This window comes from Cololabis saira, chromosome 6 (genome assembly GCF_033807715.1).
Source record: "Cololabis saira isolate AMF1-May2022 chromosome 6, fColSai1.1, whole genome shotgun sequence".
Taxonomy (NCBI): Eukaryota; Metazoa; Chordata; class Actinopteri; order Beloniformes; family Belonidae; genus Cololabis; species Cololabis saira.
Window position 1 is genome coordinate 49,285,233 of NC_084592.1, and position 14,214 is coordinate 49,299,446.

At 43.4% G+C, this 14,214-nt stretch overlaps 1 protein-coding gene across 1 annotated transcript in view; it reads left to right on the top strand.

Annotated features, from left to right (window-relative positions):
* Positions 1 to 4,982: 4,982 nt before the first annotated feature.
* LOC133446242 (cohesin subunit SA-2-like) overlaps positions 4,983 to 14,214 on the top strand; it is a 50,383-nt gene continuing 41,151 nt past the window's right edge. Inside the window, exons 1-7 of the mRNA XM_061724232.1 lie at positions 4,983 to 5,109; positions 6,096 to 6,611; positions 7,552 to 7,636; positions 7,767 to 7,907; positions 9,758 to 9,854; positions 12,752 to 12,828; positions 12,922 to 12,993. Of these exons, the coding sequence (XP_061580216.1) occupies positions 6,562 to 6,611; positions 7,552 to 7,636; positions 7,767 to 7,907; positions 9,758 to 9,854; positions 12,752 to 12,828; positions 12,922 to 12,993 (522 nt within the window). The 5' untranslated portion in view covers positions 4,983 to 5,109; positions 6,096 to 6,561. The remainder of the gene's footprint in view (positions 5,110 to 6,095; positions 6,612 to 7,551; positions 7,637 to 7,766; positions 7,908 to 9,757; positions 9,855 to 12,751; positions 12,829 to 12,921; positions 12,994 to 14,214) is intronic.

Sequence of the window (14,214 nt, forward strand, 5' to 3'; positions counted from 1 at the left end):
TGAGGAGGTGTGTGTGAGGGGGTGTGTGTGAGGAGGTGTGTGTGAGGGTGTGTGTGTGAGGGGGTGTGTGTGAGGGTGTGAGGGGGTGTGTGTGAGGAGGTGTGTGTGAGGGGGTGTGTGTGAGGAGGTGTGTGTGAGGGGGTGTGTGTGAGGGTGTGTGTGTGAGGGTGTGTGTGTGAGGGGGTGTGTGTGAGGAGGTGTGTGTGAGGGGGTGTGTGTGAGGGTGTGTGTGTGAGGGGGTGTGTGTGAGGGTGTGAGGGGGTGTGTGTGAGGAGGTGTGTGTGAGGGGGTGTGTGTGAGGGGGTGTGTGTGAGGGGGTGTGTGTGAGGAGGTGTGTGTGAGGAGGTGTGTGTGAGGGGGTGTGTGTGAGGGGGTGTGTGTGAGGGGGTGTGTGTGAGGGGGTGTGTTTGAGGGTGTGTGTGTGAGGGTGTGTGTGTGAGGGTGTGTGTGTGAGGGTGTGTGTGTGAGGGGGTGTGTGTGAGGGGGTGTGTTTGAGGGTGTGTGTGTGAGGGTGTGTGTGTGAGGGGGTGTGTGTGAGGAGGTGTGTGTGAGGGGGTGTGTGTGAGGGGGTGTGTGTGAGGGTGTGTGTGTGAGGGGGTGTGTGTGAGGGGGTGTGTGTGAGGGTGTGTGTGTGAGGGGGTGTGTGTGAGGGTGTGTGTGTGAGGGTGTGTGTGTGAGGGGGTGTGTGTGAGGGTGTGTGTGTGAGGGGGTGTGTGTGAGGGGGTGTGTGTGAGGGGGTGTGTGTGAGGGTGTGTGTGTGAGGGTGTGTGTGTGAGGGTGTGTGTGTGAGGGGGTGTGTGTGAGGGGGTGTGTGTGAGGGGGTGTGTGTGAGGGGGTGTGTGTGAGGGGGTGTGTGTGAGGGGGTGTGTGTGAGGGGGTGTGTGTGAGGAGGTGTGTGTGAGGGGGTGTGTGTGAGGAGGTATATGTGAGGGGGTGTGGTCTAACTTTCTAATTGCGGGGTAAAGGGGAGGTAATTATCAGACGTTTTGTCAATTGTTCAAATCTTTATAATTATAATCTACCAGGTAATATTATGGAAACAACACACGCTTTCTTTTACAGTCCAGTTTCACTTTAATTACTGAGCAAAGGCCAGGTAAAAATTTCTGTACTTAAATAGAATTACTGGGCAAGTAACTACAAGGTAAGAACCTGCCAATCGCCAGGTAAAACATGGTAACTATCAGGTTAATTACAAGGTCAATAGAGTCATTTACACCCTCGGGGGTACATGCACCAATCCATTGATAATACATGAATCAATAATGAATGGTATCAGTAAAATATATCAGTAGTATGCATTAATTGGGACGTACTACTCAGAGACACACGGCATTTCCTGCCGTTGGGGGGGGGAGTTGTTATCATGGTAACAGCAGCAGTAGCAGCTCCGCTCTTTCCCATTTATTCTGGCCCAAACAAGATGACATTATATAATATTATTATATATGAATATTGTAATATTAATATTATATAATGATATTATTATACTTAATATTATACATATACGTATCACTTAGCAACCAAACACCACTGCATTGCATTGTGGGAAGTTTCTGCTCGGCTAGTGTCCATCAATACACACTAATAAATGTCTCCAGAATGAGTATGGATAGTACATACTACTGAGTATGGATAGTACATACTATTGAGTACGTACTAATGTAACTTCGTGTGTATTTTGTGATATTGTTGAGTGTGTGTGTTTGCTGCTGCACAAGTACATTTCTCCTCTGAGGATCAATAAAGTTTATTCTATTCTTCTATTCTATGTTTCGGGTGCACTAAAAAATCTCACATACTGTTTTTGCTACTCATTAGGGTAGAAGTATGGGAAAAATAAAATAATATTATATAATATTAATATTATAATATTCGTATATGATAATATAATGTAATTATTCCAAGTATGGGTAACTGCAGGCAGGGAGGGGGGGCGTGGTGCAGGGAAGGGGGCGTGGTGCGAGGGGAGGGGGCGTGGTGAGAACTGCAGTGGGTGTGCTGCGATCCAAGCCAATCAGTGGGTTTACAATGACATCTCAATTTTGTATTATATTTATCTAATTTATTATAACTATTTCCATTAGATAATTGCGGATTCATCCAAGTATGTGTTTATCTATAATATATAGGCTACTGCTAAATGCCTAAATTGTAAATTGTGTATATATATATATATATATATATATATATATATATATATATATATATATATATATATATATATATATATATATTTAGACGTTTAATTCAGAGCGATTTAGGCCTACTAAGCAAGAACAAAAAATACATCAGATATGCTAAGTAGTATAACAGTGTCAAATATTAATTATACGTAAGGGTTAGTGTATCACGAAGATCTGTAATGATACTAAGCATATAGTAAATAGTGCTGTGCCTATATAAAAGATAAAAGTTTACGTGAACTGTGTGTGTGTGTGTGTGTGTGTGTGTGTGTGTGTGTGTGTGTGTGTGTGTGTGTGTGTGTGTGTGTGTGTGTGTGTGTGTGTGTGTGTGTATTTGCCTACCATCACATATTCATGCATTATTAATAGTTCCATGCATTTTTAGTGGTGGTGTATATACATGGTTATTAAAAATGAGCTAAAGATAAAAGATAAAAGATAAAAGAAAAAGACAAAGATAAAAGAATAAAATGATAAACGGTCGGGAAATATATGTTCCCCGCGTTTGAATTTCATTGGGCGGCTTGGTTTGCGGTACGCCCAGTGCTTAGTTCGCAGCACGCCCCCCTGTGATGTCACTCGCTACTCCCTGCCTGCAGTTACTCATGACTCAATTATTCCGCCCTGCGGTGAACTAGTAACGTTCCTAGTCGGACCTATTTCAGGGACGGACCAGTGCAGCAAACAAACGGCATGAAAACCATAGACATAATAAAGAGTGTTTATGTCTATGATGAAAACGGTTACAAGTTTTCTCAAACGGAGCAAGTAATGACATGTTATATTTTTATATTAAGAATATTGGTGTTTGTAGTTTATACACTTACTTACCGTGTAAGTTTGGTTGATATTTCATCACGTAGTTTGTCACTTTGTTTAATCGTGTCAGCGCAGTGATTTTATTTGTCCACCAGAGGGCGCCTTTGAGTCTGAAACAGGCTTTATTTATCTTTATTTATCTGTTTCATCAATAACAGCGTGAGAAAGAGTAACATTAATGTTACTGGTTAAGTTTGTTTCACTTTTATACTTTTGTCTGTTACCAGATACAACAGACATTATTTTGTAGTAATGTTTATTTTTGTTTATTGTTTGCAGTCTTACAAAAAAGAGCTGTGATTGGAGAGAAGTAGAAGAAATAAAACGGAGGACCAAAAGAGAAGAAAAGATCAGACATAAATCCTCAAACAAAAGAATTTCTTCAGCCTCCCCTTTAGTGTTAGCTACAGTATCTGTCTAGTTGTACAAGCTGAAACGAACTGCGAGGACAGAATAGTTACAATAATAATATATATAATAATATAATAATAATAATAATAATAATAATAATATAGTTATAATATAATATCATCTTGTTTGGGCCAGGATAAACGAGAAAAAGCGGAGCGATGCTGCTACTGCTGCTGTTACAGGAGTTGTTACCATGGTAACAACAGCTACTGCTGCTGTTACCATGGTAACAGCAGCAGTAGCTGTTGTTACCATGGTAACAACTCCCACTCCCAACTGAGTTGTACGTCCGAATTAATGCACACTACTGATATTTACTCAAAAGTGTGCCGAACTTAAGTATACTTTTTGAGTATATTATTATTATTATTAATTATTAAATCTTTATTTCAGACCCAAGGGGATCCATATCACCATAAAAGCAGAATAAGATAATAAAAACAAAGACAGAATAAAAAACAAACAAACACAAAATACAAAGTACAGAGCTTTCCCCACTATTCAGTGTAGGCTTGCATACAAACATGTTCTAAAATATATATATATACTGTTTAGTACGGTATTTTGGACGCACCGCTTGTGTCCATCAATCCATACTAATACATTTCTCCAGAATGAGTATGGATAGTACATACTAATGAGTATGGATAGTACATACTATTGAGTATGGATAGTACATACTACTACATATCTCACCTACTGTTTTTGCTGCTCATTAGGAGGAAGGAGGGAATTTCGGACGCAGCCTTTGTGTTTTTATTTATTTACATATTTGTCCTTCAACCCAAAGTAACTGCAGACACAAAAGTCCAGTTTTTTTTATTTGTTTTTTTTATTGCTTGCTTTGAGCCAGTGGCAACAAAATTTCGTTCCACTTGTACTTGGTCTTTTGGTTTGACGATAAAGTGAAGCTTGAACCGGGAGATAGTGGTAGTTAGTGATGGTTAGTGATGGTTAGTGATGGTTAATGAAAGTTAGTGATATAGTAAGTGAAAGATTTACGTTTTACGTCTCATTTATTCATTCACACACGCACTAATATACTTGGAAAACAGTTATGCACCAAATATAATATATTTATATATCATTATATATAATTTTCTCAGACGGCAAAAATAAGAACTTTATTGATCCCACATAGGAGTAATTCATGTTCTATCAGCTATAGAGAACAAGGTAGTGCCGAAAAACAATATATACCCCCCCTCACAAAAATAAGAAACATAGAGAAACGTATTTTCTCATCAACAAAACATATTTTTTTTAAATTTTTAAGTAACAAAATAACATATTTTAACTATTTTTCAGATTTTTTCAATTATTTTATTGTCTGAAAAATGGTTCAAATATGTTATTTTGTTATTTGAAAAAATTGTAATTTGTTTTGTTGATCTATTTTTCCATATTTTTCTTATTTCTTATATTTTTCTATGTGTCGTCTCGACCCAAATCTGGCAAGAGGTCCTGGCTGCGGGGAGGGGGCGTAACGTCAGAGTTCAGTGACGTGTCATCCAATCAGAGCAGGTCCAGGCTCTGAGCCAATCAGAGCATGTTAGGTTGTCCGGGAGCTTGACTGTGAGCTGCGGAGACGGTTCTCAGAATCCTCCAAAACCTCCGATTAACGTCATTAAAATGATTAAAACTATGATTTAACTGTTTTAACTGTGACATTACTGCGGTCAGAGTCAGGACGGTAAGTTTGTCAGAGATGTTTGTCTCTGCTCGCCCGTTGGTCTGCTTTGTTGTGTAAATGAAACTATGTGTTATTATTGTTGTTGTTTAGTTTCAGTAACGGACAGTAACGGAGAGTAATAGAGTAGTAACGTGTAACGTTCACTCTGCATCTCCTGTGTTTGAGCTAAACACCTAACGGCTAAGGCCGTTTTAATATTTACAGCTGGACTGGACATGTGTTGCAGAAATATCTACAATTCAGTTCTTCTTCCACAATCTCAGATTTCAACATCATTCAAGTGTTTGGTGTTTCTAATTACAGATATAATTACAGTTTCTAATTACAGATATAATTACAGTTTCTAATTACAGATATAATTACAGTTTCTAATCACAGATATCTATAATTCAGTTACAGAAATCTGTAATGTGAATTACTGATTTCTGCAACTGAATTCTGACTAGCTGTAATTCCAGTTTCAGATTTCTACAGTTTAATTCTGACTATAGTCCTAATTCCAGTTCAACATATCTTTAATTCCCCTCAATTCAACATTTCTACATCGTCCTTTCTAAGATAAGATAAGAAAACCTTTAATAGTCCCACAGAGGGGAAATTTGCAGATTACATCAGCAAAAACAAGAGGCATCAATATAATAGTAATAACACAGTAATAATAACACACTATAAACACTAAACTGGTATATACAATAATAAGAAGAAGAAGAAGAAGGAGAAGAAAAATAAATAATAAGAAATACTAGTATATAAAAAATAACAGATGGATATTTACGGATGATATTTACATAATTGCACGTTGCAGAGAATGCACAATTATTTTCCGGTTTGTATATTTATTGTCAGGTTGTTATGGTTGTGGTCTACTGTGCTGGTGCTGGTTGTGTAGTCTCACAGCTGCAGGAGGAATATATAATATATATAAAATATATAAACACGTGCATGAGCCTCGTCCCCTGTAGTGAGACTCCTCCTCTTGTGTCCAGGTCCTGCTGAGGTCCTGCTGAGGTCCTGCTGAGGTCCTGCTGAGGTCCTGCTGAGGTCCTGGGGGAGGTCCAGGTCCTGCTGAGGTCCTGGGGGAGGTCCAGGTCCTGCTGAGGTCCTGCTGAGGTCCTGCTGAGGTCCTGCTGAGGTCCTGGGGGAGGTCCAGGTCCTGCTGAGGTCCTGGGGGAGGTCCAGGTCCTGCTGAGGTCCTGCTGAGGTCCTGCTGAGGTCCTGCTGAGGTCCTGCTGAGGTCCTGCTGAGGTCCTGCTGAGGTCCTGCTGAGGTCCTGCTGAGGTCCTGGGGGAGGTCCAGGTCCTGCTGAGGTCCTGGTCCTGGTCCTGCTGAGGTCCTGGTCCTGGTCCAGCTGAGGTCCTGGTCCTGGTCCAGCTGAGGTCCGGGTGAGGTCCAGGTCCAGGTGGAGGTCCTGCTGAGGTCCAGCTGAGGTCCAGGTCCTGGTCCAGGTCCAAGATGATTCCCGAAGCGTCGGCCGCTGCTTCATCCGGGTCCTCGGAGGAGAGGTGAGATCTGAGGAAACATCCATTGATTGACTTGTTTATAAACATGTTTGTGGACACATTAGATCAGTGTCTCTTAACCTGGGGTCCGGGCCCCCCCAGGGGGGGCCAGAGATCTCTGGGGGGGGACTTTGTCTGCTTTGAGATATGCAGTTGTAAAAATTATATTTAAATAAATAAAAAATCATAATAACACATTTAATGGAATACTGTAATCCAAGTCTGTATAAACCCACTTAGTATTTTAAAATGACTCAATTCAATTCATTTATTAAGGACTGCAGGACAAGTCAGCAGAATTTGCTTTGGGCACAGCATCGTGCCAGCACAAAGTCCTGTGTGGCAACAAACATCAGTTTATACATGTAACATACGTGAGCAGACCAAAATATATTTCTAAGTTATTTAGCAGGATAAAAACGTAATAACTTATTATTATATCCTTATCCAACATTTAATCATACTACTACTCCGACAGGTTGTTAAAGGAAAAATGTTGATAAATGTTGCCCTCATATTAAAAGAGACATTTTTCAGAAATTATTTTATGTCCTTGCAATTATTTTCTGTGCGTATTTTATACATTGGTGACACAAAATGAAGTGAGAAAGACAAAGTAATATCTGTACAGGGTAAACCAAAGAGAAATGTATAAAAGAAAACATAATTAATGTTCATTTTTCAATTAAAGGTTTGTAACGCATAAATTTACTCTTTTGGTGCTAGTACGTACGGGTCGGGGGCCCGGCTGGTGTTAGACACAAGTAGGGGGGACAGGGAAAAAAGGTTGGGAACCGCTGCTGTAGAGGACACGTTAAAGGATACGTTCATAGACACGTTCGTGGACACGTTTATGAACATGTTCATGGACACGTTTATAAACATGTGCATGGACACGTCCACGTCCTCAGACGTGTCCTCATCTCCGGTGTTTGTCCCGCAGAGCCACCGGTGATGCGGAGGCGTCCTCGTCTGGAGCTGTCAATCAGTCGGAGGAGGACTCGGGGACGGAGAACCAGCAGAAGGTGGTGGGTGCTGGACGTCTCTGGGAGACACGTTTGGACAGGATTAGGACCGTCAGGGACAGGAAGTCCCGTTTCAGGGAACTTAGGGACGTGTTGGTGGATCTAATCTAGTCCCCCTCATGTCCCCCTGCAGAGACGGAGGAAGAGACCTCACCGTTTCTCCGAGAACTTCAAGACCAAGCGAGCGCGAGGCGGCGGAGCGGGACGAGGACAGAGGGACGCCGAGGCCGTCACCCTGTTCCAGGTGGTCACCATGGGACGCAGCGCCATGCAGGTGAGGACGTCCTCCTCCCGGGACACACCTGTCCTCCTCCTGGCAGACTAGAGGGATGTCTGCAGACGTCTGCGTCCCTCTAGTCTGGGGGACGACTGCAGTCTAAGGGCCAATCCCAAAACACCCCCTACTTTCTACCACTAGCCCTAAAAATCAAGCCACAGATTTTAGGGCCCTTGAATCTTCCCAGGTCTGTCCCAAAACTCCCCCTACTCCTACTTTTCAGCACCACCCCTAAATTTATCTGCTACGTCACTGCGTGGTTTACGTTCGGGTACGTAAGTGACTGCGTAGTTACGTTTGCACAAACGTCACACCATATCAGGAAGCCCAGAGATAAAAGCTGTTTTAATTTCAGCTGTAGCGCTGTTAATATGCCACTTTATTAAGTTTTAATATGTTTTCAGGCGTAAAAGTAACTGTTAAGATCCCCAACCTGGGCTCAGTTTATCCAAATAACGCCTGTTATCATCGCTGATGTTTTCAGCAGTGAGAAGAGCCGCCGGCTCGGAGCTGCAGCAGCTGTTACCATGGTAACAGCTGCTGCTCACGGCCGGGTCGACCTGCGCCGTCGTCCCGGGGAGAAACCTGCAGCTCTGTGGAGAATTACCGCTGTCTGAAATAAATCATTTAGGAAAATAAATGTTGGTTTAATAGATGAAATCTAACAGTTGTAGCTACGCCTGTTAAGAAATTTGCTCCGAAAAATTAGAGATGGGAACAGCCTGCTGCCGGCTCGGGAGCTGATTTATGGTTCCATGTTAAATCAACGCAGGCATGGCGTACGGCGCGCGTCGCCGTGTAACCTACGGCGTAGGCTCTGCGTTGGTGTAACGCGGAACCATAAATCAACCTTTATTCTGGCGAGATCTTCGCAACAACGGGCAAGTGAGTGATTATGTACATTCACTGAGTGAATATTATGAAAGTAAAATATATACTGTATTTTCTGGACTATAAGCCGCTAATTTTTTCATAGGTTTTCAACCAGCAGCTTATACAAAGGTGCAGCTATTCTGTGGATTTTTCTTCCACCACTCGGGGCGCTCTAACCGGAATTAGAATCAAAACTAAGACAAAACAAATGAAAAGAAGAATACGCTACTTGTTCTTTAGCAGATAGAAGTAGAAGCAGATTTCAAACAGATAAATAGATAAATAAATACGGTTATTTTCTCTTGGTTCTGTCCCGTTTTAATCAGCAAAGTTGCTGCCGTGTTAAAAGACACTGTTAAGAAAGATCTATTTAGGTACAAACATGTACATCATTTACAGTTCAAAATCCTTCTGTACATGTAGTAAATATCTAATCTAACAACAGAAATATTTGCGGGTTGCATTTCTTTTTTTTTAAATAGAGCGGATGCGGCTTATAGTCCAGAAAATACGGTATTTCTCGCTAGAAATGTAATCAAAACGCATTTTTATGCAGAAACTAACTCAAAATATTGATTTAATTCACTAAAAAATAAGAAATGTCTGCCATGTTTTTTTTTTTTTATTCAGTCTGAAAATGACGACGAAAAGCATTCTGGGAAATTTTTCTGTCCCTAGATCAACTAGTGAGGATCTGAAATCCCTCGATCCGTAGGGACAGATTCAGCCACTACACTCGTTTTCTTCACTACCACTAGGTGGAAAGAGGAGTTGGGAACCACTGCCCTCACGGGAACGGGAACATTTAGGGGTAGGACTGAAAAGTAGGACATGGGGGGGACTGAGCCTAAAGGGGAGCAGACCTAGAGGGACGTCTGTCCTAGAGGGACGTCTGTCCTAGAGGGACGTCTCCTTCATGTCTCCGTCCTCTCAAACCTGAAGCAGGACATAACCCGTCCCCTCCGTGTCCCCAGGCGGTGATCGAGGACTGGGTCCAGGCCTACGGGGGGGACAGAGACTCGTCCCTGCTGGACCTCATCAGCTTCTTCATCCAGTGCTCGGGATGCAAAGGTGAGGACACGTCCTCACGTCCACACGTCCCCCGGCCGTGAGGTCCTTCACTTCCCCCGGCCGGGGACCCTGAAGGTCACATGTCCCTCTCTGTCCCTCACGTGTCCCTCACGTGTCCCTCACGTGTCCCCAGAGCTGGATTAAATAAATGGACTACACTAGGCAGACTGTGATTTTTGGGCCACCCTCCATCCATGTTATTTATAAAATCTTAAACTTACCAAAGTTACTAATAAAAGTTAATTCACATTTTACATAGAATAGTCATAGTGAAATTGGTTCTTTGTATTCCAAAATAAGTTATGTGTTGTATATTAAACAGTCTATCAGACCATTTTTTGATTTTTATTATTTATACGTTATTACACCGCTCTATTAAATGCTATTAAATTATCCTTATCTTATCGATTGCGAGTATCATTGTTAAGGTATTAGTACCAGTTAATCACCAATAGGTGTCAGCATTGCTATGTAAACAGAGTAAAATAAGATAAATGTTTTAAGCTATTGCATTTTGCAGAAAATCTTAAATGTGTTGATTAAATTGAATAGTTAAATAAGAAGTGTACTGTAGTACAGGGGTTCTTAACCTTTCTGACCTTGGGGCCCAATTTTTTCAGTACAGAGTGGCCCGAGGCCCGTTAAATATTAACACTGTATAGCAGCAAAGGTCCAGAACATCATAATAAATATATATATATATATATATATATATATATATATATATATATATATATATATATATATATATATATATTCAAGTAGCCTCATAGTTGTATCAACATCTGCATCTGACTGTTATATTAAAAAAGTACATATTTGCCCATTAACATGTTTAACTTCAATTACACATTTTTTTCTCTTAAAAATAAAATAAATAAATAAGATTTTATTTTATTTTTCAAATGCTATCTTATTTTATTTCTTTACCAGCAGTTTGAATTTCCCCTTTTCTTTGTTAATAGTCTCAACACATTTTTATAATAAATTAATATAAACACATCTTAACAATTTAAAAGTTTTGCAGTTTTTCTTTCTTCCCCTCTTATAATCTTATGCCCCCACTTTCTGTCGTTCAGTGAGAGAACTGAGCTCTAACTTCTCCTGTCAGGACTTTAAATCTGGGCTGGATGGTGTCAGGTTCTCATATGCATGTGGAGGTGCTCATTGATGAGCCTGAACGATATTTAGTTTTAATTCTGTTCATTGTGGAGAAAGCTGCTTCACAGCTGAAATCTGGACCCAAACATGTTTAAGATAGTCAGTTTATTTTTCTGTGACTTCAGTTCAGACTTGAGTGAAAATGTTTGATGAAAAACTTTGTGTTTTGTTTCAGTGGCGTTTTACTTTCGCACTTTGAACGCCACGGTCTCTGAACGTATGAGACACTGGTTTTGTCCCAGTGTGAAGACTGAACAGGATGAATCTGTCCATTCTGGGTTGAACTTCCCTTTCCACCTGTTAGGCTTCTCATCTCTGTAAGATTCAAGCTAATTACTTACTAAGTAACTTACTAAGTTTTATTTACATTAATAAATGGTCAGGACTGCGCGTGTCGGATTTCATCCGAGCCTGATCATCTGAGACGGGCAGAACCCGCAGCTCTCTGCTCGCTGCAGCAGAGTCACTTTCCGATGCTTTTGCGAGCCCGAACAACAGTCCAGTCCAGCAGACACATCTACATGTACAATCCTTCAGCAGTAACGACGGAGCCCACCGCCCGAGCGGCACCGACCTCCCCGGCCGCGCGAACGAGTCAGGATAAATGATCACGCCGCGCTCGCTCGCTCTGGGCGCAGACCCAAGTAATCGATCCCTGATCCTGGTGGATCTAAACGTACTCTGTGCAAAATGAAGGATTTTCTCTATAAATACACACCATTTCTCTTACTATTACACCTAGAGCTAGCTGAGGGTCTTCTTCTCCTCATTTGGTCGGGAGTTGCTATGCAGTCCCGCGGCCCCCGCGGCCCACATGTACAAAACTGATTTCTTTTCGCGGCCCACTAGATGGCGCTCGCGGCCCAAGTGTGGGCCGCGGCCCTATGGTTAAGAATCACTGCTGTAGTATGTATGTCTGTATGTGTATGCGTATGTATGCGTATATATATGTATATATACTAAATATAGTAATAATGCACAGGCTCTGTCTGGGCCCTCCCCTGTCAATCAGGCCCTAGGCACATGCCTAGTTTGCCTTTGCGTTAATCCGGCTCTGCATGTCCCTCACATGTCCCTCTCGTGTCCCTCACACGTCCCTCACCTGTCCCTCACACGTCCCTCACCTGTCCCTCACATGTCCCTCTCGTGTCCCTCACATGTCCCTCTCGTGTCCCTCACGTGTCCCTCACCTGTGCCTCACACGTCCCTCACCTGTCCCTCACGTGTCCCTCACATGTCCCTCTCGTGTCCCTCACCTGTCCCTCACACGTCCCTCACCTGTCCCTCACATGTCCCTCTCGTGTCCCTCACATGTCCCTCTCGTGTCCCTCACGTGTCCCTCACCTGTGCCTCACACGTCCCTCACCTGTCCCTCACCTGTCCCTCACATGTCCCTCTCGTGTCCGTCACATGTCCTTCACCTGTCCCTCACGTGTCCCTCTCGTGTCCGTCACATGTCCTTCACCTGTCCCTCTCGTGTCCCTCACATGTCCTTCACCTGTCCCTCACGTGTCCCTCTCGTGTCCGTCACATGTCCTTCACCTGTCCCTCACGTGTCCCTCACGTGTCCTTCACATGTCCTTCACCTGTCCCTCTCGTGTCCCTCACGTGTCCCTCACGTGTCCCTCTCGTGTCCCTCACATGTCCCTCACGTGTCCCTCACGTGTCCCTCACGTGTCCCTCACATGTCCCTCTCGTGTCCCTCTCGTGTCCCTCACGTGTCCCTCTCCTCTCAGGTCTGGTGGCAGCAGAAATATGTCGGAGTGAAGAGGACGGAGACGTCCAGAGCAAGATGGTGGAGACGCTGGACGAGGTGAGGGGACACGTGCACCATGCTGTCCTACCGGAGCATGTCTCATGTCTCTCATGTCTCATGTGTCTCTGTCTCATGTCCCTGTCCCTCCAGGACGCTGGTCTCCAGTATAAGAAGTTCCTGGCGTTTCCCTGGATCCTGACGGTCACATGGCCCCTGGACACGGTCGGTACTTCCTGTACGGTCAGGTTAGGTTAGAGTTAGGTCAGGGTTTAGGGTAAGTTTAGGACTGAGTTAGGTTTGGTTAAGCTTGGGTCAAGTCAGGTCAGGTTAGGGTGAATTAGGATTAAGGTTAGGTCAGTTTAAAGTGGAACTAAAGTGGAACTTTTCTTGCTTTAACATATAAAGTGGTCTCCCCTCTGCCAACTCAGAGAAGGAGTTTCGTAGCGATACACCGCTACGAAAAAATGGCGGAAGCTCCTGCCGGCGAAGTTGTTGTTGTTCCGGCCAGAGTTAGTTGTTAGTGGTTTCAGCATCAGAAAAAAAATACATCTTCACACTGAGTATATACACCGTATTAAGGTGCAAAAAACGCCTCAGCAGCACACAGAGCAACAGACATCAAAAACATACACAAACAAAACAACATCATAGCTTATGGGTATGTATGGTATGGGCAAGTCGGGGGGGGGGTCCCGGCACAGTTCATCCAAGTGAGGGCTGCGGCAGCTGGTGCTCAAACCCGACGTCCGTGTCAGGGGGGCTGATAAGAGGGGGGCCAGGGAAGACGTTGAAGATGTGTGGTTATCAGTGAGTGTGTGTGTGTGTGTGCGGTAAGTCTGTGAACTTCGCTCAGAGCTACTCCTCAGCCAATGTCCTTGATCTTATCAGACGGCTCGGTACAGTTCTGTAAACAAGTCCACAGATGTTTTGTCGTGGGAGAGGGGAGGGTTAACTGGGGGGCAGAGTCATCTTGTTTACATTCCTCCAGGGAGATTGTGACCGGAGAGGCCTGCCAAGCCGCTCTGTCAAGGGCAAATTAAAGAATCAACAATTTCTTGAAGGCAGGCAGACTCCAGTAATTTTCAGTCTGCCTTTAGTCTCTGGTTCATCAATGGCGACTCCAATCAGACGAATTTGTGATCACTTCCCGCCAAGCCGAGCTTCCAACTTCTCCAAGGTGTTGTCAATTTTGCCAATGAGCTCAAACACCGCCGCCAGCCTGCGATTCTGTTCGAGAGTCTGAGCATTGGTCACCTTGCTTGACCCTTCAGTCACGTCCGGCAGCTCTGAGAGAGCCAAAACAGCTGTCAACGTATTACACGTTTGTCTATACACAAGTAATCCCCCCCCTCCGATCAAGAGGATGATCAGGAGAAATCCTGCTATCATAATTCCAATTATCCTGAAGGTTCCAGCTGGAACCTCCTCCCTGAAGGTTTGTTT